Source organism: Pelophylax lessonae (genome assembly GCF_965119305.1).
Source record: "Pelophylax lessonae genome assembly, chromosome: 5".
NCBI lineage: Eukaryota > Metazoa > Chordata > Amphibia > Anura > Ranidae > Pelophylax > Pelophylax lessonae.
Window position 1 is genome coordinate 34,402,147 of NC_138772.1, and position 23,490 is coordinate 34,425,636.

Genomic DNA, 23,490 nt, shown 5'->3' on the forward strand with positions numbered 1-23,490 from the left:
TGAACCAGGCGTCCCTAGGGCTATCTGGCCCCGACCATCCGAGAAAGTCTGGTCGTTTTCTGTTCCCACACATTTATCAGATACCTGATAGTTATCAGGAAAGGTGATCTTTTCTGGTTGAACTTCAGGGACCGAAGTCACCCGACTAGAGGCTACTTGGCCTATCTGGTCAACCAGATCAGATTCCTGTGAGGTATCGGGACTAATCTTAGGAAAAGGTAAAGGAAAAGATCTTTTCAGGGAACGGTAACTACCGCTTCCTGTGGTACTTAAATGTTGGAAGGGAAGAATCGCACCGGTAGTAGTGGTTGATGCTCGATCTAATGTCCTGAATACCTGTGAAAACGTCCCCCCACCCTGAAACCGGGTGGGGGCGCACCTTCAGGCTGTGTACTCCTTTGCTTCTGGTTTGGCTGGGTTGGTCCTTTGCTTGTCCGACCAGCCCTTCTTGAACCCTCCTGGAGGAGTCTTGCCTTTCCCGCTAGTACCAGCCGGGCGCCCTTTATGGGCGGTAAAGAAAGGTCCTCGCTTGTTGCGAGGTCCCTTAGCTTTAGCAGCCTGTGGCAAAAAAGTGCTCTTGCCCCCAGTGGCATCCTTAATGATTTCATCTAGGTTGGCCCCAAATAGACGATTCCCCTGAAAGGGGAGATTTGTCAAGGTCTTCTTGGAACCTAGGTCAGCTGACCAGCATTTTAACCACAGCACACGTCTGAGGATCACCGCTGTCTTAGATGCATGCCCTAATAAGGGAGTAGTGTCCAAGGCTGCGTCACAGATAAACTGTAGCCCTTGTATAATCTGTTCCATCAAATCAGATGTCTCCTGGGGAATATCTTTTCCCCTAAGATCTTGGCGTACCATTTTCGCCCATTCCGTAAGTGTCTGGGAAACTAGACCAATAACAATTACTGGTCTAAAAGCTGACCCTATCAGAGAGAAGATGGTGCGGGACTCTGCTTCCATCTTTCGATCCACCGGATCCTTAAAGGACGAAGTGTCCTCCACTGGAATAACCGTGGCTTTATTCAGCCTGGAAATAGGCGGATCCACGACTGGTGGTACCGTCCATTTCTTAATGATGGATTCCTCAAACGGATAGCGTCTAGCAATACGCTTGGAAATAGTAAAGGTACGTTTAGAATGCTCCCATTCTCCTTTAATCTGATTACCGAAACATTTAGGTACAGGAAAAGCCTTCATCGTCTTGATGGGCTTATTAGTACCAAAAGGAATCTCTGTTTCAGTTGCCTCTGCCGGTAAAGCCTCAAGTTTTAAGGTTTCCTGCACTGCCACAACTAGTGCGTCCACCAATGCTTCTTCCTGAATTATAGCAGGAGAAGAAGCGTCCTCCTCACTGTCTGAGGGGGCTTTACCTGGGATAACAGCCCTTGCAGAGGAACCTTCAACTGCAGTGACCATCTCTGAATCTGAGTCAGAGGTGTCAGATGGTATAGGGGTAGGTGGGGGTCGTTTCCTTGACCCCCGTCCCTGACAGGCCGCCTCCACCCGAGCCACCATAGACTCCAAAATTGCTGTAAATGACTCTATACTCTGTGCACCGGCGGGTCCCGTGGCCCCCTCGAGGGAAACAGGTGGGGGAATATGTGTGGCAGGGTCCATGATAACTCCAGTTACTTCCTGGATAATATAATTCAAAAATAAAACTTTTTTTTTTTTTTTTCCGACCCCCAGCGCCACAAAAGCCCCTTAGTGTTACCTGCTAGGGATCCCTATCGATCGAGAGAGAGAGAGAGAGATAGACCCCCAGGCTCACCACTTGATGCTCAGAGTTTAACTGCAACAGGTTACAGCGCTGTCTTGACAAACAGGAAGTCTTTTGGCTGGCTGCCCAGGAAAAAAGGAGGCGGCTCCGCCCCTCTGTACGCCTTCCGGCGCCTCCCCCAAGCTCCACGAGGTGTTTGGATCACCTCAAACATGGCCGCCCCCATGCTGGAGACACGAGGCTACGCCAAAATGGCGGCTCGTGCAATCCAGCAAAAAAAATGGCGGCGGCCCGTACTGAATAGCGGTGTGCTGCAGGGCACACAACACTCTCTCTGCATGGGGATATGGCGTGGTTGGCGGTACCGGCCCTGGCGGACCGCATGGCCGTTCGGGAGGCCTGCTAATAGCTGGAGATCTGATTAGGAAGGCAGTCTACATGTCCGTGGCTTCTGACTGGTAGGTAGCTTATTCTTAACCCATAAGATTCCCAGAATGCCACAGATTACATCTTTAAAACATGTATACAATTAGATTGTTAGCTCCCAAACCAAGCCTCCTGGCTTTTTGCACACATAAAATCACACTCAAAGTAGGAGGATCTGTGTCATGTTGTAGGATAGAAAGGGACTCTATCTTACCATACAGAGAGGGGCCCGCGTTCACCACAAAACCCGTCAGGGGGAAAGGGGGAACATACTACTCACCATACCGGAACCAGGCGGGCACCAACTCCTGACAGTACCCCTCTCCACCGGGGCGGGAGGGCTGTCGACCGATACGGACGCCGTGACTCATGGTCTTTGGCGTTTCAGCGAGACGTTTAACTCGCGTGGACAGTCCTTTAATGGGACTTTGTCGCGGCCGACCCAGCGCGGAGCTATGGCCTGCACGCTCTCGTAGGCTGAACTGGGGTGACCACCGGATCTCAACATCCAGCCCGTCGCCCAGTTCAGCTTTCTTGCTTGAAGATCTCACAGGAACACTGGAGAAAAAAAAGCTGTCTAAAAAATCCTTTAAGAAAAAATTCTTGCCAGGACCTAAGATCCCAGCAAGGTATCTAGGTCCTTACTCCTATCCTAACTAGACAGAAAATAACTGATTTGCTGAGGCAGAGAGAGAGAGGATATACCCTCTGGGACTGCCCCTGGGGTGTGGCCAGAGCTTTTTAATTTCCTGTCTAGTCCTGCTCCTGTGGAGGCAACATAACCCGAAGGTGGTGTATCACCGAGGACTACGTCTGTCAATGAGCGCTAGAGAAATCATTCTTTAGGATCCTCCACCTACCTTTTACTTTGTCATTAGTGCCCACATGCACCATGACCGCTGGGTCATCCCCAGCCCCACCCAATAATCTGTCTACCCGATCCGCGACGTGCCGAACTCGGGCGCCCGGTAAACAACATACTGTCCGGCTACCGCGATCTTTTCGACAGATTGCCCTCTCTGTCCTCTTGATGATTGAGTCCCCAACTACCACAACCTGTCTAACCTTTCCTGAATCTCGGCCCCACCTTCCTCCTGGAGCCGTCACTCCCCTGGCAGCTGGGGGAGGGCGCATGCTCCAGCACTGCCACCCCTGAGCTGATATCCCCCTCAACCTGCAACTCGGCAAATTTGTTAGGATGTACCAACTCAGGACTGGCCTCCCTGACACTCATCCCTCTACCCTTCCTAACGGTCACCCAGCTGCCTACCTCTGATGCCTGCATCTCCTCTACTCCTTCCTCCTCTATGCTGGCCCCTGCCAGCGCCTGATGGGTAATGTCCAAGTTCCTTTCCAGGTTGTAGATGCAACGCAGTGTTGCCACTGTGTTTTCTAGATCCAGGATGTGGGCTTCCAGAGCAACCAGTCGCTCACATCCCGCACAGCAGTATTCGCCCTCGATTGGTTCATCAAGGAAAGCATACATGGCGCAAGAAGTGCACTGAGTGGCATCCGCAATCCTGTCGGACATTATCCCCATAGAGTAGTGGGTAATAAAGTTAACGACCTGCTATTCCTTACCTACTCTACCTCAATCTCCCCTGGTACTAAACCTGGGGTACTCACCAGTCGATAATAAACTCACCAGTCGCAAAGATAATTACCAGTCTTCCCAGGTACTCAGTCGCTGGGCACCGTCAGCCGCAGTGCACCGTCAGTAAGTCACAGGACGCTATCAGTCGCAGAGCACGGTCAGTCAGTCCAGTCACCAAGCGTAGATTGCTATCAGTCGCAGAGCACAGTTACACAGCAATCAGTTGCAGAGCACAGTTACACAGCAATCAGTCCAGTCACAGAGCAGAGCAATCAGTCGCAGAGCACAGTTACACAGCTATCAGTCGCAGAGCACGGTTACACAGCAATCAGTCGCAGAGCACAGTTACACAGCTATCAGTCGCAGAGCACGGTTACACAGCAATCAGTCGCAGAGCACGGTTACACAGCAATCAGATCAGATCGACCCCAGATATCACCCAAGTAAAATCACGTCTCACTAATAGGCATTGCTCCCCCGCGGTTTATAAATGCTGCAGCAACTTGATTGCTAGCAATAGACCAGCAAAATAGCAATGTCACACTGGTCTGGCAGCAAGAGAACAATGCCATAGAAGAAGTGAGTAGCCTTTTAATATTCTGTCCCTGGTGAGTTGATATGACCTAAAGAAAGAAAAATACATACACAATCACTATACATTCGTCTTAGATAAAGAATGCGCTCACCCTTTTTCCTGTAGCTGCTTCTCCTTCTCCGTGATGAAGCATTCGTCACAAATTGCAAGATATTCCATCACCAGCTTGGCGTCCTTCTTGTACGCTTTGCCGATTGCTCCCTTATTGGCATCAAACTGGACAACATTAACTGTTTTGTGCACTGGGGTTAAGGAATGTTGGTTTAAAAAAAATTTAATTAAAGTCTGTAATCAACTGTCTTCCATGCTGAGAAATACAGGCAGATACTTATCCATCATGCCATATCGTCAGGGAGGCGTGTGATTGGCCCCAAATTTATTCTGCAGCAGGACAACCACCCCAAACATACAGCCAATGTCATTAAGAACTATCTTCAGTGTAAAGAAAAAGGAGTTCTGGAAATTACAGTTTGGCATTGAGTGTCTCGGATGACATGAAGAGACAGAAGGATTTGAGGCAGCCGACATCCACAGAAGATCTGTGCTTAGTTCTCCAAGATGTTTGGAACAAACTACCTGCCGAGTTCCTTCAAAGCGTGTATGTAAGTCTACCTAGAAGAACTTGATGGCAAAGAGTGGTCACACCAAATATTGATTTGATTTGGATTTATTTTCTGTTCATTTCCTTTCCATTATTTTAATTGATAAAAATAAACCATTAACACTTCTATTTCTGAAAGCGTTCTTCATTTACAGCATTAGCATCACACCTGCCTAAGACTTTTGCACAGTACTGTATGTGCCCAGCTGCTACTTGCCACTAATTATATACAGTGCTTTGCGAAAGTATTCAGCCCCCTTGCACTTTGCGACCTTTTGCCACATTTCAGGCTTCAAACAAAGTTATAAAACTGTAATTTTTTGTGTGAAGAAACAAGTGGGACACAATCATGAAGTGGAACGAAATTTATTGGATATTTCAAATTTTGTTAACAAATAAAAAACTGAAAAATAAAAAACTGAAAAATTGGCCGTGCAAAATTATTCAGCCCCCTTAAGTTAATACTTTGTAGCGCCACCTTTTGCTGCGATTACAGCTGTAAGTCGCTTGGGGTAGGTCTCTATCAGTTTTGCACATTTAGAGAATGAAATTTTTGCCCATTCCTCCTTGCAAAACAGCTCGAGCCGAGTGAGGTTGGATGGAGAGCGTTTGTGAACAGCAGTTTTCAGTTCTTTCCACAGATTCTCGATTGGATTCAGGTCTGGACTTTGACTTGGCCATTCTAACACCTGGATATGTTTATTTGTGAACCATTCCGTTGTAGATTTTGCTTTATGTTTTGGATCATTGTCTTGTTGGAAGACAAATCTCCGTCCCAGTCTCAGGTCTTTTGCAGATTCCATCAGGTTTTCTTCAAGAATGGTCCTGTATTTGGCTCCATCCATCTTCCCATCAATTTTAACCATCTTCCCTGTCCCTGCTGAAGAAAAGCAGGCCCAAACCATGATGCTGCCACCACCATGTTTGACAGTGGGGATGGTGTGTTTAGGGTGATGAGCTGTGTTGCTTTTACGCCAAGCATAACGTTTTGCATTGTTGCCAAAAAGTTCGATTTTGGTTTCATCTGACCAGAGCACCTTCTTCCACATGTTTGGTGTGTCTCCCAGGTGGCTTGTGGCAAACTTTAAACTACACATTTTATGGATATCTTTAACCGCTTGCCGACCGCCGCACGACTATATACTGCGGCGGTCAGCCCCTCACAGGCAGAGTGACGTAGCGGTACGTCACTAGCCTGGGAGGGTCTGGGGAGCGAGCGCGCCCTGCCGGCGGCGCGCTCCCGCGCGGTCACGGACCCCCCCGCGCGTGTGACCGGCGGACCCGATGTCCGCCGGCCACTCTGCGATCGGCGGTGGAGAGGGAGAAAGTCAGGCAGCTTGTGTAAACAAGCTGCCTGTCATTCTCCTCAGTGTAAAGACACTGATCACACGGATCTAGTATGTAGATCCGTTGATCAGTGTCCTTACAGCTCAAGCCACAGCCAATCACAGTAGAAAGCACGCCCCTAGGGACACACACAGCCCCTCCCTCCCAAATAAAGTTAACCCATTCACTACCAGTGTATTTTTACAGTAACAGTGCATATGTATAGCACTGATTACTGTAGAAATGTCACTGGTAACCCCAAAAGTGTCAAAAATGTCAGTCAAGGGTCCGATCTGTCCGCCCCAATGTCGCAGTACCGCAAAAAAAAAAAAAAAAAAAAAAAAAAATCGCAGATCGCCGCCATTACGCGTTAAAAAAAAAAAACAACAAAAATGACAGAAATCTTTCCCTTTGTTAGTAAACGCGATAACTTTTGCGCAAACCAATAAAAATACACTTTTTGCGATTTTTTTACCAAACATAGGTAGCATAAAACAAATTGGCCGAAAATGTTAAAAAATTTTGATTTTTACATTTTTTTTTGGGGAATTTCATATAAAAAATGTGAAAAATATTGTTATTTTTGCAAAATTGAAGCTCTTTTTTTGTTTATAGCGCGTGATCAAAAAATTGCACAGGTGATCAAATACCACCAAAAGAAAGCTCTGTTTGTGGGAAAAAAAGGACGCCAAATTCGTTTAGGTACAGTGTCGCACGACCGCGCAATTGTCCGTTAAAGTCACGCAGTGCCGAATCGCAAAATACCCCCTGGTCGTTTAGCAGCCAAATCCTCCGGGGCTTAAGTGGTTAGGAAATGGCTTTCTTCTTGCCACTCTTCCATAAAGGCCAGATTTGTGCAGTATACGACTGATTGTTGTCCTATGGACAGAGTCTCCCACCTCAGCTGTAGATCTCTGCAGTTCATCCAGAGTGACCATGGGCCTCTTGGCTGCATCTCTGATCAGTCTTCTCCTTGTATGAGCTGAAAGTTTAGAGGGACGGCCAGGTCTTTGTAGATTTGCAGTGGTCTGATACTCCTTCCATTTCAATATTATCGCTTGCACAGTGCTCCTTGGGATGTTTAAAGCTTGGGAAATCTTTTTGTATCCAAATCCGGCTTTAAACTTCTCCACAACAGTATCTCGGACCTGCCTGGTGTGTTCCTTGTTCTTCATGATGCTCTCTGCGCTTTAAACGGACCTCTGAGACTATCACAGTGCAGGTGCATTTTATACGGAGACTTGATTACACACAGGTGGATTCTATTTATCTTCATTAGTCATTTAGGTCAACATTGGATCATTCAGAGATCCTCACTGAACTTCTGGAGAGAGTTTGCTGCACTGAAAGTAAAGGGGCTGAATAATTTTGCACGCCCAATTTTGCAGTTTTTTGTTAACAAAGTTTGAAATATCCAATACATTTCGTTCCACTTCATGATTGTGTCCCACTTGTTGATTCTTCACAAAATATTAGTTTTATATCTTTATGTTTGAAGCCTGAAATGTGGCAAAAGGTCGAAAAGTTCAAGGGGGCCGAATACTTTCGCAAAGCACTGTATATAATTAGTGGCAAGTAGCAGCTGGGCACATACAGTACTGTGCAAAAGTCTTAGGCAGGTGTAATGCTAATGCTGTAAATGAACGCTTTCAGAAATAGAAGTGTTAATAGTATATATATATATATATATATATATATATATATATATATATATATATATATACACATAAACACACACACATATATATATATATAACACACAAACACACACACACATATATATATATATATATATACACATATACACACACACACACACACAGGCTGGCCGGCAGCAACTGTAAACTGCACTTGTCACTTATAACAAAAACAAATACAATCGTATTGTTTTGTATACGGCCATGTGCATGAAGCCATAAAGCGGAATATCATTAAAGTGGTTGTAAACCTCAGACATGAAATATCAACAAAGCATATCCCTCTATAGCAGGGATTCCCAAACTACGGCCCTCCAGTTGTTCAGGAACTACAATTCCCCTCATGGCTATTCCCCTAATGGCTAGTCATGTATATGAATGTCAGAGTTTTACAATTCCTCATGGGATGTGTAGTTCTGCAACAGCTGGAGGGCCGTAGTTTGAGAATCCCTGCTCTATAGTGTCCTGATCTATAGTGTGTACTTGTCTCAATCCAGAGCACTTTAATTTCTGTCTGCTGCCTCCTTCCTCTGCTATCAGCATGAGTCACTTCTGACAAGTTTTCCTGACACCAAGAAAAAAAAAACGGGAGAGATCTCCAACAAAATGGCAGCCTCAGCTCTGTTCCTGTGAGCTGTGGGGAGGGGTGTCTCTTCCCTCCAATCACCTTTCAAAGCTCTTCTCATTGAGCTCTGCAGAGTGCAACATTAGCTCTCTGCCCCCTATTTTCTAGCAGCTCAGACAAGCTTTAACATTCAGCACTTTGAACGGATGTAGAGAGGAGAAGGCTGCAGATTAAAGGATACAACTTATGTAGAAAGATTTGTTTCATCTCTGTGTATCACTTGAGGCCAGTCACTGAACTGGGTATATTGATGGGTTTACAATGACTTTAACGAAGCTTAAAACTGCTCCCATCCACATTCTAACACCTATTCCATGGGTGTCCAACCTGCGGCCCTCCAGCTGTTGTGGATTTACAAGTCCCATCATGCCTCTGCCTTTGGGAGTCATGGCTGCAACTGTCACCCTTGCAATGCCTCATGGGTCCTGTAGTTCTGCAACAGCTGGAAGGCCAGAGACTGGACACCCATGACCCTATACTTACCTGTAGAAGAAAGATGCATTTACTTACCCATTTTCAGGCTACTCTGGTCTGGTCAAGTGATCAGCTCCCCTCTGAAAGCTAGCAGTGACTTCAAGGGAAATGAGGGAAGGCTGACAACAGATGGCCCCATAGTAAGCCTTTGGGTGACGTCATTACTTAGCCATTCCAGCCATTGTTAAACACTCTCTTTTCCCCTGCAGCCGGCACTGGTTGACACAGGAGACATTACCTGACCAGCCCAGCCAGAAAGTAGGTAAGTATATGCATCTTTCTTCAACAGGTTAATTAGTATAAGTGTTAGAAGGGGTGAGGGCAGTTTTAAAGTGGTTGTAAAGGCAGGCTTTTTATCTTAATGAATTCTATGCATTAAGATAAAAAGCCTTCTGTGTGCAGCAGCCCCCTTTATACTTACCTGAGCCTCATCTAGATCCTCCTCATTGGCTAAGACAGCAGTGTGGTGCCATTGGCTCCCGCTGCTGTCAAAGTCTGTGAGCCAATAAGGAGAGAAGGGGGCAGGGCCGGGCCGCAGCTTTATGTCTGAATGGACACAGGGAGCATGCCACTTGGCTCGGGTAAGCCGCTTGCTGTGGAGGCACTCAACAAGAGGGAGGGGCCAGGAGCACAGAAGAGGGACTCTAGAGGAGGAGGATCTGGGCTGCACTGTGCACAATCACTACACAGAGCAGGTAAGTATAACATTTTTTTTTCTTTAAAAATACCAAACAAGAGAATTTAACCACTTCAGCTCCGGAAGGTTTTACCCCCCTAATGACCAGGCCATTTTTTGCGATTCGGTACTGCATTGCTTTAACTGACAATTGTGCGGCCGTGCAACGCTGTACCCAAATACAATTTATGTCCTTTTTTACCCCCACAAATAGAGCATTCTTTTGGTGGTGCTTGATCACCTCTTTTCGGATTTTGTGCTGTAAACAAAAAAAAAAGTGACAATTTTGAAAAAAAAAAAGAAAATTATATATATTATATATATATATATATATATATATATATATATATATATATATATATAAATAAAAATAACTTTCTGCTATAAAACATTCCCAATAAAACAAATGTAAAAAATCTAATATTTTTATCATTTTAGGCCAGTTTGTATTCTGCTACATATTTTTGGTAAAAAAGAAAAAAAATCCCTAAAGTGTAAATTAATTGGTTTGCGCAAAAGTTATAGCGTTTACAAACTACGGGATAGATTTATGGACTTTTTATTTATTTTTTTTATTAGTAATGGCGGCGATCAGCGATTTTTATTGGGGCAGCGACATTGCAGTGGACAGATCGGACACCTGACATTTTTTGGATACCAGTGACCATATTACAGTAATCAGGGCTAAATAATATGCACTGTTACTGTATAAATGACACTGGCAGGGAAGGGGTTAACACTGGGGGTGATCAAAGGATTAAATGTGTTCCCTTTTGTGCTTACTGTATGGGGGGGATGGGTTGGACAGAGGCAGAGAGAGATTGGCGATTCAGCTGATTCATGATATTTCCCTGCCTCTCCGACAGAAAAGCTGCCTTCTTTGTTTACATAAAAAGCAGTGTTACCCAAAGACAGGACTACGAGAACATCTCACCCTACAGGTTACCCCTCCCCCTGTGTTATGTAGAAGAGGAGAGATGACTGGAACAGAGAAGCAGAGAACTGGAAGTTTGCAGCTTACAAGATTCCTGGAAGGATTAAAAGGTATTTTTTTGCACCTGTGGAGCAGATATAACTAAATACTTTCAATGGTATAGAAGGAGCAGATAAGAAGTTAATTGTTTGGGTGTACAAACCATCTAAGCAAAGCAGATTTTTGCTCTGACATTCTGTGGCTGCTACCCCTCCAATCCTAGTGTTATACTGCCATCTACAGGTATTATGCTGAAACACATGCGTTTACCAAGTAAAATCCAGAGACTGACATAAGTAATATTCATTTGCCACCACATTGTGCAAATGTTTTGGGGCCACCAAGTAGAACACATCACCCAAACACGATTGTAGCAATAAAGGAATCAAACATTTATTCCCAACCACATTGTGTGATGTCATCAAGGACCCCCTTCCAGCAGTGATTATTGCTGCCTGAAGAAGAGGTCTTCAGAGTCCCCCTGAAATGCTGCACTACATAATGGAGAATAAATGTTGGATTCCAGTTTTACTACAATGGTGTTTGGGTGATATACTACACACATTATATATATATATATATATATATATATTATATATTATATACAGACACACACACATAATATATATATATATATTTAGAATCATAAAGATTTTTTTTTCCTTTAAGAAACATGTTATAATTACCTGCTCTGTGCAATAGTTTTGCATAGAGCAGCCCTGATCCTCTTCTTGGATACCCCGCCGGCGCTCCTGGCTCCTCCCCAGCAAGCCACTTGCTATGGGGGCACTTATGCTGGCTTGCTCTTTGACACACACTAGCTGTTATTGACCGCAACATTGACTCCTGCCGCTGTGTCTGAGCCAATGAGGAGAGAGAAGTTATGCTGCTTTTGTGCACAGCACTGGATCGACATTGGGCTCAGGAAAGTAAAAAGGTGGACTAGGATGGGGGGTGGGGGGACAGGAGCAGCACACAAGCTTTTTTACCCTAATCCATAGAAGGTAAAGAAAACTTTCTGCCCTTAGAAGCACTTTAACCACTTCCAGACAGCCCCACAGCACATATACTGCTACAGGGCGTCGTTCCGCCTGTATTACTCACAGCAGAAGCCGATCTGTGGGTGTCGGGCAATGGATATCAGCCAGCACAGGCCGATCGTCGGGTAGAGGCAAAGAATGGAGCTCTGCCTATGTAAACCAGGCAGAGCTCTGTTCTGACAGGGGGGAAAGTGATGGATTTTGCATCCCTGCAAGCAGAGGATAAAAATTCACCACTTCCCTGAGTAAAAACAGCACATACAGTACACAAACACTGGTTAGGCACAAAGTGCACCCTTTGATCGTCCTAGATGTTTACCCCTTCCCAGCTAATTTTAGCACTAGTCATTGTATTAGTGTCACTAGTTCCCTCAAGGTTATAGTTAGTGTCTAATTGTGCACAGCAATATCGCAGTCTCGCTATGAGTCACTGATTGCCGCCATGATTAGTATAAAAAAAACAAAAAGAAGAATTCCAATATATTCATATATATATATATATATTCATATATATATATATATATATATATATATATATATATATATATATATATATATATATATATATATATATATATATATATATATAGTTTGCAGACATTCTAACTTTTGCGCAAACAAATCAATATACGCTGATTAAGATTTTTTTTTTTTTTTTACAATAAATATGTAGCAGAATACATATTGGCCAAAGTTTATTTAGGAATTTGTTTTTTAAAGTGTTTTATTTGATATGTTTTATAGCAGAAAGTAAAAAAATAAATATTGTTTTTTTGTTTATAGTGCAAAAAATAAAAAATGCAGAGGTGATCAAATACCACCAAAAGAAAGCTCTATTTGTGGGCAAAAATTACATACATTTTATTTGGGTACAGCGTTGCATGACGGCGCAATTGTCATTTGCAAAACAAAATGGCTTGGTCATAGTTCCTATAGTTAGTCAGGTTGAAAAAAGACAAGCCATCTAGCTAAACCAATAAAAAAAAAAAAAAAAAGAAGAAGAATAGAAAACCCAACCAAACAATCTCATATACACAATCCTATACCATCAGTTGATCCAGAGGCAGGCAAAAAACCCCCAGCAAAGCATGATCCAATTTGCTCCAGCAGGGGAAAAGTTTCCTTTCTGATCCCGAGAAGCAATCAAATTTTCCCTGGATCAACTTTAACTATAAATGTTAGTACCCAGTTATATTATGTGTATCTAGGAAAGAAGCCAGGCCTTTTTTAAAGTAATCTACTAAGATTGCCAGAACCACCTCTGGAGGGAGTCTATTCCACATTTTCACAGCTCTTACTGTAAAGAAACCTTTCCATATTTAGAGATGAAATATCTTTTCCTCTAGACGTAAAGAGTGCCCTCTTGTCCTCTGTGGTGACCTTAAATTGAACAAATCATCACCAAGTTCACTATATGGACCCCTTATGTATTAGTACATGGTGATCATATCCCCCTTATGTATTTGGAGAGAATAAATTCAGTTCCTCTAATCTTTCCTCATAGCTGAGCTCCTCCATGCCTCTTATCAGTTTGGTTGCCCTTCTCTGCACTTTGTCCAGTTTCCCGATATCCTTTTTGAGAACCGGTGCCCAAAACTGAACTGCATATTCCAGATGAGGTCTTACTAATGATTTGTACAGGGGCAAAATGATATCTCTCTCTCTGGAGTCCATGCCTCTGTTAATACAAGAAAGGACTTTGCTTGCTTTGGAAACAGCAGCTTGGCATTGCATGCTATTATTAAGCTTAGGATCTACCAGAACACCCAGATCCTTCTCCGCTCTGGATTCTCCTAGATCCTTCTCCACTATGGATTCCCCCAGTTCTACTCCCCCCTAGTATGTATGATGCATGTATATTCTTAGCCCCCAAGTGTAAAATTTTACACTTATTAACATTAACATGGTCATAAGGGGGGGGTAGATCTTCCGGAGGTCAAATGGTTAAGCTTCAGTCTGCCTGCTGCCTCTTTCCTAGATAAGAACATCTTCTGCACTTCTGAAGCCCCCGGTTACATACCCCAGGAGGCATCATCTTCAATACAGTGGAGAAGGGCGGACTTTGAGGCGTGTCATCAGGTACTAGAATGATCCCCAGGTTTCACTGCCTGAACCAGGAAGAGAAAGCTGGCTTCCGATGACCTCAGAAGCAGCGGTGCGGGTCCCAGTGTGCAGCACGGAGCTGCAGATCCCAGCAGACCAACATTGGAATTGTCAGCGTGAGAGTATAGTTTTTGAAGATAACCCAGCTTAAAAAGGGAATAGGGTATGTAAAAGAAAAAAAAAGGAGCGAGTTCCTCTTTAAGCATCAGCAACTACCCAAAGTGTATGAGTGTAGGGACTGCACTGGAATCATTTGATATTTCGGCTCCATATTCACTTCTGTAACTTGTAATGCAACTTTGGACATCAAAGTTGCATGACAAGTCAATCTCCAGGTTTTCCATTTATACCAATTCAAATATGTGTGGCTTAAAGTTGCAGCAACTTCAAAGTAGTTCATGCACTACTTTGTTCTGACTTTCATGCAACTTGAGAGCCCATAGACTTCAATGTTAACCCTCAGAAGTTGCATGAAAGTCACACCTGAATGTTATACAATGCATCTTGTGTGCAACAGTTGTCCATTATCACTGGTCAAAGCCAAAGTCCTATCCAAGTTGCCACCCATCCAAAGTTGCGTCAAAGTTGCACTCCAAAGTCGGCGCTGGAGTCGTATAAGTGTGAATGGAGCCTTAAAGCAGAGTTCCACACTAAAAACGAAATTTGAAGCATCAGTTAGAGTAAAAAAACCTGAAAAAGAACTGGATAATTAATATATATTTTTTTTTTCCCACTTTCCCTGTTTTTAATGAAAATTAACTTACCTTCCTTCCTCTTCCTCCTTATGTGGCCGCGGCCCCCGACGTCACTTCCTCCTTTGCATTGCGTCCTGGGAGATGAGCATCATCAATCCCAGGATGCAATGGGAATGGCCAGCCACTACTCTGAATTGCCGATCGCAATCTACAGCACATGCGCGAGATTGCGATCGGCATTCTGGGTAGCCAGGAACCAGGAAGAGGGACACAGCGGCTTCAGGTGCCCACACCGGAGATGGCCGCGCTCTGCAATCAATTATAAAGGTAAGAATTTATCTTTATTCCCCAACTGTAATGTGGGGTTAGTGTTAGGGTAATTGGCGATAGCTTAGGATTAGGGGGGTATTTTTATGTACAAAAAATGTTATTGTGGCTGGAACTCCGCTTTAATGATAACTAACACATATGGCTGCCTATTTTACACGTGTTGCATTTAAAAAATAAATAAATAAATAAATAAATAACGCTCTCCTTCCTAAAATAAAATTCAAAACAACGCAATGATAGCCCTTAAAATCCGCTCCCTACCTACCCAGCTAATGAAGAATATATTACTTGTTTTTCTAAAATCTGATCTGACAGAGCAATACGGTCGCTCTATCATATACAACGCAGGATCAGACATGACATGAAATATGAACAAAGCATATCCCTCTATAGTGTGTACTTGTCTCAATCCAGAGCACTAAGTGTCATTTCTCTCTGCTTCCTCCTTACTCTATCAAGAATCACTTCTGACAAGTTTTCCTGACACCAAGAGATAAATGGTGACAGGGTAGGGAGCTCCAGCTGTATGACAGCCTCAGCCCTGTTCCTGTGTGAATGGGGGTGTCCATTCCTTCCAATCAGCTCTCACTGAGCTCTAAAGTGTGTAAATTCAGCTCTCTGCCCCTTTCTTTATGATCTTTCAGACAAGCTTTGTAACTCAAAATTTTGAACGTATGCAGATAAACAGGTACAACTTATGCAGGAGGATTTGTTTCATCTCTGTATCACCTGAGGCCGGTCACTTCATTGGGTATATGGAAGGGTTTACAACCACTGAGTTTTATTGCCAGCCCCCATAGCTGCTCGTCTTTTTGTCTCTCCTCCGCCACTCCATTTGGTGGGGGAATACAAGTTATAAGTGCAAATAGTGGGACCAGCTAATTACCGAAACACACAAAACAGACATTTTATAAGAGGACGTTGAGAAAGGATATGGGTTCTTTAAGAGGCTTTTCAGCAGCAAGCACCACCTTTGTAGCTCTGGCATGGCAAGTAAGATCGTAACATGAGCGGTCCGCACAGCCAACGATCTCTATCCAGCCCTGAAATGAAAGATAAGCAACAGCAAACAAAGAATTAAATAGATCTCAGAAAATGTTAAAACAGAACTCTATCCAAAAATATTAAAAAGGTAAAATTAAAAAAGAAGCTTTAGGTGCAATACTCATTAATACGGAACGGTTCCCCGCAGTACTTTCCTTCTACAAGTTGCCCTTTTGGGGCGTTTTTGGGGAGTTTTTCTGCTCTAGGATCAGCTCAAAAAACACCCAACAAGACAAATCCTATTCATTTCAATGGCCCCTGTTCACATCTGAGCGTTTTTGATATTTTAAGCAAACTGCCCAACGCTTAGGCTACGTTCGCATGTGGGTGTAGCGGATCCCGGGCAGAATCGCCACGATTCTGCCCGCGATTCGGAATCATTGCATATTGCGGGACGCCTGTGCGATGCCCGTGATTTGCAATGGCACCCCAAACGCTGTGCGATGTTGCCGCGATTTCCGCCTGTCGAATCGCGGTAACATCGCACAAACAGAATCGCGGGACGCATGACGCACAAAAGAAGCTCTTGTACCTTTTTTGGGCGTAATACGTCCCGCAATTTTGTTTGCGCAATGTTACCGCGATACGGCAGGCAGAAATCGCGGCAACATCGCACAGTGTTTGGGGTGCCATTGCAAATCAACGGCAACGCACAGGCGTCCCTCGATTTGCAATAATTTTCGCTACGCCAACATGTGAACATAGCCTTAGAGTGCAACATGTAACACGTTCCAGCTCCTGCAGCTCTCCCCCGATCTTCTTCCCGTCACAATTTGAAAAGAGCGTGGCCATGCGGGGCTCTGCCCACACAACAGTTCTGTGAATGAATGAACTACAAGTACAGACATCCATCGTGGCAGACTGCTTGTAGTTCTCAATGAACTACCAGGACGCTGGAGAGCATCCTCCTAGTTCATTGATACTTCTTGTCATTCTGTAACTTGCCTGTCTGTACCTCTCCCCAGACTGCGGTGTCACCTGTGCTCATGCCTAAACAGTTGTGACTCACTAATACCAGAGGTGTGTTAGGCTGGCCATACATTATACAATTTTATTACTCAATTTCTTTTAGATTTACCCTCAACTATGTAGTGCAGAGGCCTGCTCGACTGCATACAAATAAAGTGTTTAGGTTTGACCTCATATTATATGTTTTTGGTAAATCTAAAGGAAAATTGTATAATGTATGGCCAGCCTTACTTGGCCAGATCACCCGAGGTGAAAACAGATTTTAATGGTAAACTAATCTAATTAATTTTAATCTAATGATTGGTAAGCTGAAATAGATTACATTTTTGGTTTTGTGTTTAATACTGCTTTAAAGCGTAACTCCACATTTGTTGAGAAAAAAATATTCCGCACTGGGTGATCTCTGTACATTGCAGGGATTATCACAAACTTTGTTGCAGATTCCTACCTTTTGTTATTCTAAAGAAATCATTGTTTCTCTGCTCTCTTGGGCTGAGTGGGTCTAATGAGAGTGGTTTCAAAATTATCAACCAGCTGTGGCAGCTGCAGAGCACTAAAAGGAAATCTGCTGGGCCTGCATCCCTTTAGACGTGTTCCTATTCGGAATATCTCACCAAAAATGACATTTTCGTTGCAGGGGATGCCAGAAATCTCACTTGTATCTTAGTGCAGACTTCTGGGAAAATTGGTGAGCCAATCACACAAGCAGGAAATGATGTTTCTGGGGGTGTGTTCAGTATACATTCTGTGTACAGAACACCTCCAGGTGGCCATATTTTATTGCAATTTCAGAAAATGACAACAGTTGCAGATTGAAAAGGAAAGGTAACTTTTAGGCTACATTCACACCTGAGCGTAGCGTTTTCGCGTGTTTTTTACCGAGATTTACAGGTGTTTTTTGTGCAGGCGTTTTTAGATTGAATAGAGAACAATGGAAAACGCCTGTAATCTGCCCAAAAAGAAGCTCATGCACTTTTTTGAGCGTTGGGCGTTTTGCTCACAGCGTCAATACGCTCAGATGTGAACAGGGGCCATTGAAATGAATAGGATTTGTCTTGTTGGGCGTTTTGAGAGCTGATCCTAGAGCAGAAAAACTCCCCCAAAACGCCTACATGTGAACGGAGCCTTAATAACATTCAATTACAATATGATTTGTGTCACAATTGTACACACTATATTGATTTCTCTTTATTCACTATTCTTCTTCCCTACGAAAGTGGAGTTACCGTTTAAGTTAAACACTCCTCACCCCCTGGCATGCCATTTTTTTTTCTTTAGGGGGGGGGGGCAGGTACCTAGATTTGACAGGTACCCGCTCCCGATTCCACTTGGGCCGCCAAGAAGTTCTTCTTTCCCCCTCCCTCCCTGCAATCTTCGGGGACACGTCACAGGTCCCAAGAGATAGCCCGTCCACTGGGGAGACGCAGCGCTCTTTGCACAGGCGCAGTGCCCACCCGTCTGTGAAGCTGCAAGCTTTCACAGCCGGGTGCTCACACTTGTGGTTCCGGGGAGAGGCGAGAGAGTGGAGCGAGGAAATGTTTCTGGGGTGTGGTCAGTATACATTCTGTGTACAGAACAGCTCCAGGTAACCATATTGCATTGCATTTCCAGAAAATTAAAACGGCTGCAGATTGAAAAGGAAAGGTCATTTTTATTAACATTCAATTACAATATGATTTGTGTCACAATTGTATACGCTATATTGTTTTTCTTGTTTTGCTATTTTTTTTTTCCCCACGAAAGTGGAATTACCCTTGAAAAATACATTTACTGGCTCTTCAGTGTAAAAGCTGAATCACAAAAAATATACAGGGCAGATGTGTTTATAAACCAAGTATCACAGCACTACCCTACTGAAAGGTGTCAAAGCCACTGCAGTTTGGTCTGTGACCAGTAGATGTCTCCATTTTCCAATGAGATGGAAAAAAAAAAAACAAAAAGAAAAAATAAAAACAGTCAAACATCCCAAATATCAGCTGATTTCTCTGAATAACCTGCAGTGTGCTGGAATGGATTGTTGCTGGTATTTGGATATTAGACAGGACAGAAGGATACAGACTGGTAAGACTGCATACTTCTGGATACTTACATAAGAGGTTTTGGTCTCGGCATCCCAGCAGTCGCAGGCATAATGCGCCATTTCATTTTCCATGTGCTGCCGGAACCGCAGCTTCTCCGCCGACACGCCGACTTTAATGAGGTATAAGTAGATTCTTCCTATGAAGTATCCCAGGACTGAGTTATTGATCACACCCTGGAGACCAGAAAGAAGCAAAAAAGGTCAAATCTTTACTCGTGGGAAACGTTCTTACCAAGTCACAAACATTTCTCACTTTACAATGGCAGAGCCGTTTAAATCTTTATTTGGATCTAAAAGTTTTTTTTTTTTTTTTTAATCCAACCACTTCTGGACCGGAAGATTTTCCCCCCTTAACCACTTGCCGAACGCCGCACGACTATAAACTGCGGCGATCAGCCCCTCCTGGGCAAAGCAACGTACCGGTACGTCGCTCGCCCACGAGCCTCTAGGGGGCGAGCGCGCGCCGCTGGAGGCTCGCTCCTGCCCCCGCTGGTTCCCTGACATCCCCCCGCGAGTGACCGGCGGCTCCGATGTCCGCCGGCCACTCGCGATCTCCCGCTGGAGAGGGAGAAAGGCAGGCGGCTGATGTAAACAAAGCCGCCTGTCATTCTCCCTGATGTAACTGCAGAGACTATGCGATCCTGCTATGTAGGATCGTAGGTCTCTGTGGTTACATCACAAGCCACGCCCCCCCAAAGTTAGAATCACGCCCCTAGGGACACACTTAACCCCTTCATCACTAACAACGTTAACCCCTTCCCTGCCACTGCCATTTTTACAGTAACAGTGCATATTTATAGCACTGATTACTGTAGTAATGTCACTGGTACCCCCAAAAGTGTCACAAATGTCAGTCAAGGGTCCGATCTGTCCGCCGCAATGTCACAGTCCCGCAACAAAAAAATAAATAAAAAAATTGCAGATCGCCGCCATTACTCAAAAAAAAAAAAAAAAAAAAGACAGAAATCTTTCCCGTAGTTAGTAAACGCAATAACTTTTGCGCAAACCAATCAAAATACGCTTATTGCGATTTTTTTTTACCAAAAATATGTAGCAGAAAACAAATTGGCCTAAAATGTTAAAAAATTAAGATTTTTACATTTTTTTTGAGAATTTCATATAAAAAAAATGTGAAAAATAGTTATTTTTTCAAAATTGTCGCTCTTTTTTTGTTTATAGCGCAAAAAATCGCACAGGTGATCAAATACCACCAAAAGAAAGCTCTGTTTGTGGGGAAAAAAGGACATCAATTTTATTTGGGTACAGCGTTGCACGACCGTGCAATTGTCCGTTAAAGTCACGCAGTGCCGAATCGCAAAATAGGCCCTGGTCTTTGAGCAGCCAAAGCCTCCGGGGCTTAAGTGGTTAATTGCCAAGCCATTTTTTGCAATAGGGCACTGCATTGCTTTAACTGACAATTGCGCGGTCATGTGATGCTGCACCCAAATAAAATTGATGTCCTTTTTTCCCCACAAATAGAGCTTTCTTTTGGTGGTATTTGATCACCTCTGCGTTTTTTTTTTTTTGTGCTATAAACAAACACAACATTTTTCATTTTCTGCTATATAACATTCCAAATAAAAAAAAAAAATGTAAAAATCTAAATTTTTTTTCATAATTTTAGGCCAATTTGCATTCCGCTACATATTTTTGGTAAAAAAAAATCCTTAAGTGTATATTGATTGGTTTGCGCAAAAGTTTATCACGTCTACAAACTAGGGGAAAGATTTACCGTATATACTCGAGTATAAGCCGAGTTTTTCAGCACATTTTTTTGTGCTGAAAACGTCCCCCTCGGCTTATACTCGAGTCAAGAAAAAAAAAAAAGTTCCCGGCCGCTCCGACGTGTTTGAGCTTTAAAAATGGCGCCACCCGGCGCATACATGTCATTGCGCACGCGCCGCGGCCGCTCGGGAGGCCGGGAATAGCCGAAAGTATACGAGCGGCGGCGGCGCGTGCGCAATGACGTGTCGGCGCCGGGCGGCGCCATTTTTAAAATGAAGGCGCCTCTGGAACAGGTAAGGGAAACTGCTGCACTACCTGCCATTATGCAGGGCTGCAGGCATACAAGGGATGCAGTGCTGCGGGCATGGTCCACTTGTACCATGCCCACAGCACTGCATCTCCTGTAGTATGCCCACAACCCCGGATCCTCTTGTAACATGCCAGTCACCCTGCATTCTCCTGCACCATGCCAGTGCCCTGCATTCTCCTGCACCATGCCAGTACCCTGCATTCTCCTGCACCATGCCAGTACCCTGCATTCTCCTGCACCATGCCAGTACCCTGCATTCTCCTGCACCATGCCAGTACCCTGCATTCTCCTGCACCATGCCAGTACCCTGCATTCTCCTGTACCCTGCCAGCCACCCTGCATTCTCCTGCACCATGCCAGCCACCCTGCATTCTCCTGCACCATGCCAGCCACCCTGCATTCTCCTGCACCATGCCAGTACCCTGCATTCTCCTGTACCATGCCAGTACCCTGCATTCTCCTGTACCCTGCCAGCCACCCTGCATTCTCCTGCACCATGCCAGCCACCCTGCATTCTCCTGCACCATGCCAGTCACCCTGCATTCTCCTGTACCATGCCCGCCGCCCTGCATTCTCCTGCACCATGCCCACCGCCCTGCATTCTCACGCTAGGCTTATACTCGAGTCAATCATTTTTCCCATCTTTTTGTGGTAAAAGTAGGGGCCTCGGCTTATACTCGAGTATATACGGGTATGTCATTTATTTGATTTTTTTTTTTTACTAGTAATGGCGGTGATCTGTGATTTTTAGCGGGACTGCGACATTACAGCGGACAGATCGGACACCATCGGAAAATATTGCTTTGGTAAACATTTGCGCAAATATCCCGGGGCCTTAAAAATCAGTAGCATCTTCCTTTTATTCTACTGTTGCTTTCAGAAAATATATGGTTTGGAGGTTCTTCAACAAACTCTGAAAGCTGTATGGGAACAATGAAAACCTTCACATTTTTAGAGAAACATTATTTACAATTTTGCGTACGTTCAATTTTCCCCATTTTACAAAAAGGCGAAATTTTAAAATTACAAATATTTGTTACTTATTAACTCAATACAAGTTAGCTTTTATATTTCGTAGCAGGAATTTTGTAAAATTTGCTTTGTTTATATCTGCTAAAAATATTTTTTGTGAATATATTGTGGTGATAAACATTTACGCAAATATCACAGGGCATAAATTGCACCTTTTTTTTTTTCTTTTTTTAATTCTACAGGTCATGTGCTTTCAGAAAATATATGGTTTAGAAAGCAAAAACTAGAGGTGGGGGAATGGGGTTCCTCCCATTCCAGCTGCATAATTGGGTGCAAGGGCCACATGACAAGGCCTGGAGGGCTCGATTTGGCCCGTGGGCCTTGCGTTTGACATATGTGCTAGACTTAAACAAGCATTTTATTTCTTGCAGCCCCAATGTAAGGGAGGATTTTTACTTCCTCTGAAGTTGGACTTTAAATCATGAACAGCACAATGTTTAAGATGGAAAGACTCTGACCCGCTTAAACCACTCACTCACATTGCAGGGACATCATAAACGTTGGAGAGGAGATCAGTTACATCAGCAATACCGTATGATACCTTATCTGCACATCATGGAGTCATACGTTTATACTATAGAGAGTTTCCAAACGATTTTGGCGGAATCTCTCAGTAAAGTAGAATGTTCCTTTAAGAAAATGACAGTTCCTTGAAACAGAGAAGACGTAGAACATGGCTGCTGATTGGTCCAGTGACATACCTGCTCCACAGCGTCCCCCAGCCTCATCTTGTGTGCTGACTCCCCATTGAGCTGCGCTTTGGAGGAATACAACAAGATGTTTAAGTCTGCCACAGTGTCGAATTTGGGGTGAACTTTCTCATTGGGGTCGACAAAGTGCTCGATTTCTGCCATAGTGAATTCTCTGCAGGGAAAACAGAACAAGGAGAACAAAGTAACAACAACCTTCAGGTCCATGCCTTACACTGTGCCTCGTACATTCAGAATGCAGGGTGTGCCTTACACTGTGCCACGTACATTCAGCCTGCAGGGTGTGCCTTACACTGTGCCACGTACATTCAGCCTGCAGGGTGTGCCTTACACTGTGCCACGTACATTCAGTATGCAGGGTGTGCCTCACACTGTGCCACGTACATTTAGCCTGCAAAGCGTGCCTTACACTGTGCCACGTACATGCTACGCACAGCCTGCAGAGCGTGCCTTACACTGTGCCACGTACATGCTACGCACAGCCTGCAGAGCGTGCCTTACACTGTGCCACGTACAGTCTGCAGGGCGTGCCTTACACTGTGCCACGCACAGTCTGCAGGGCGTGCCTTACACTGTGCCACGTACAGTCTGCAGGGCGTGCCTTACACTGTGCCACGTACATGCTACGCACAGCCTGCAGAGCGTGCCTTACACTGTGCCACGTACAGTCTGCAGGGCGTGCCTTACACTGTGCCACGCACAGTCTGCAGGGCGTGCCTTACACTGTGCCACGTACAGTCTG

At 44.3% G+C, this 23,490-nt stretch overlaps 1 protein-coding gene across 1 annotated transcript in view; it reads right to left on the bottom strand.

The window, feature by feature from the left end:
* The window catches only part of GARS1 (glycyl-tRNA synthetase 1), a 127,883-nt gene that overhangs the window by 42,371 nt on the left and 62,022 nt on the right, over nt 1-23,490 (bottom strand). The window contains exons 9-12 of the mRNA XM_082259058.1: nt 22,740-22,902; nt 18,981-19,145; nt 15,813-15,921; nt 4,430-4,574 (exon numbers count right to left, since the gene is read on the bottom strand). Of these exons, the coding sequence (XP_082115184.1) occupies nt 4,430-4,574; nt 15,813-15,921; nt 18,981-19,145; nt 22,740-22,902 (582 nt within the window). The remainder of the gene's footprint in view (nt 1-4,429; nt 4,575-15,812; nt 15,922-18,980; nt 19,146-22,739; nt 22,903-23,490) is intronic.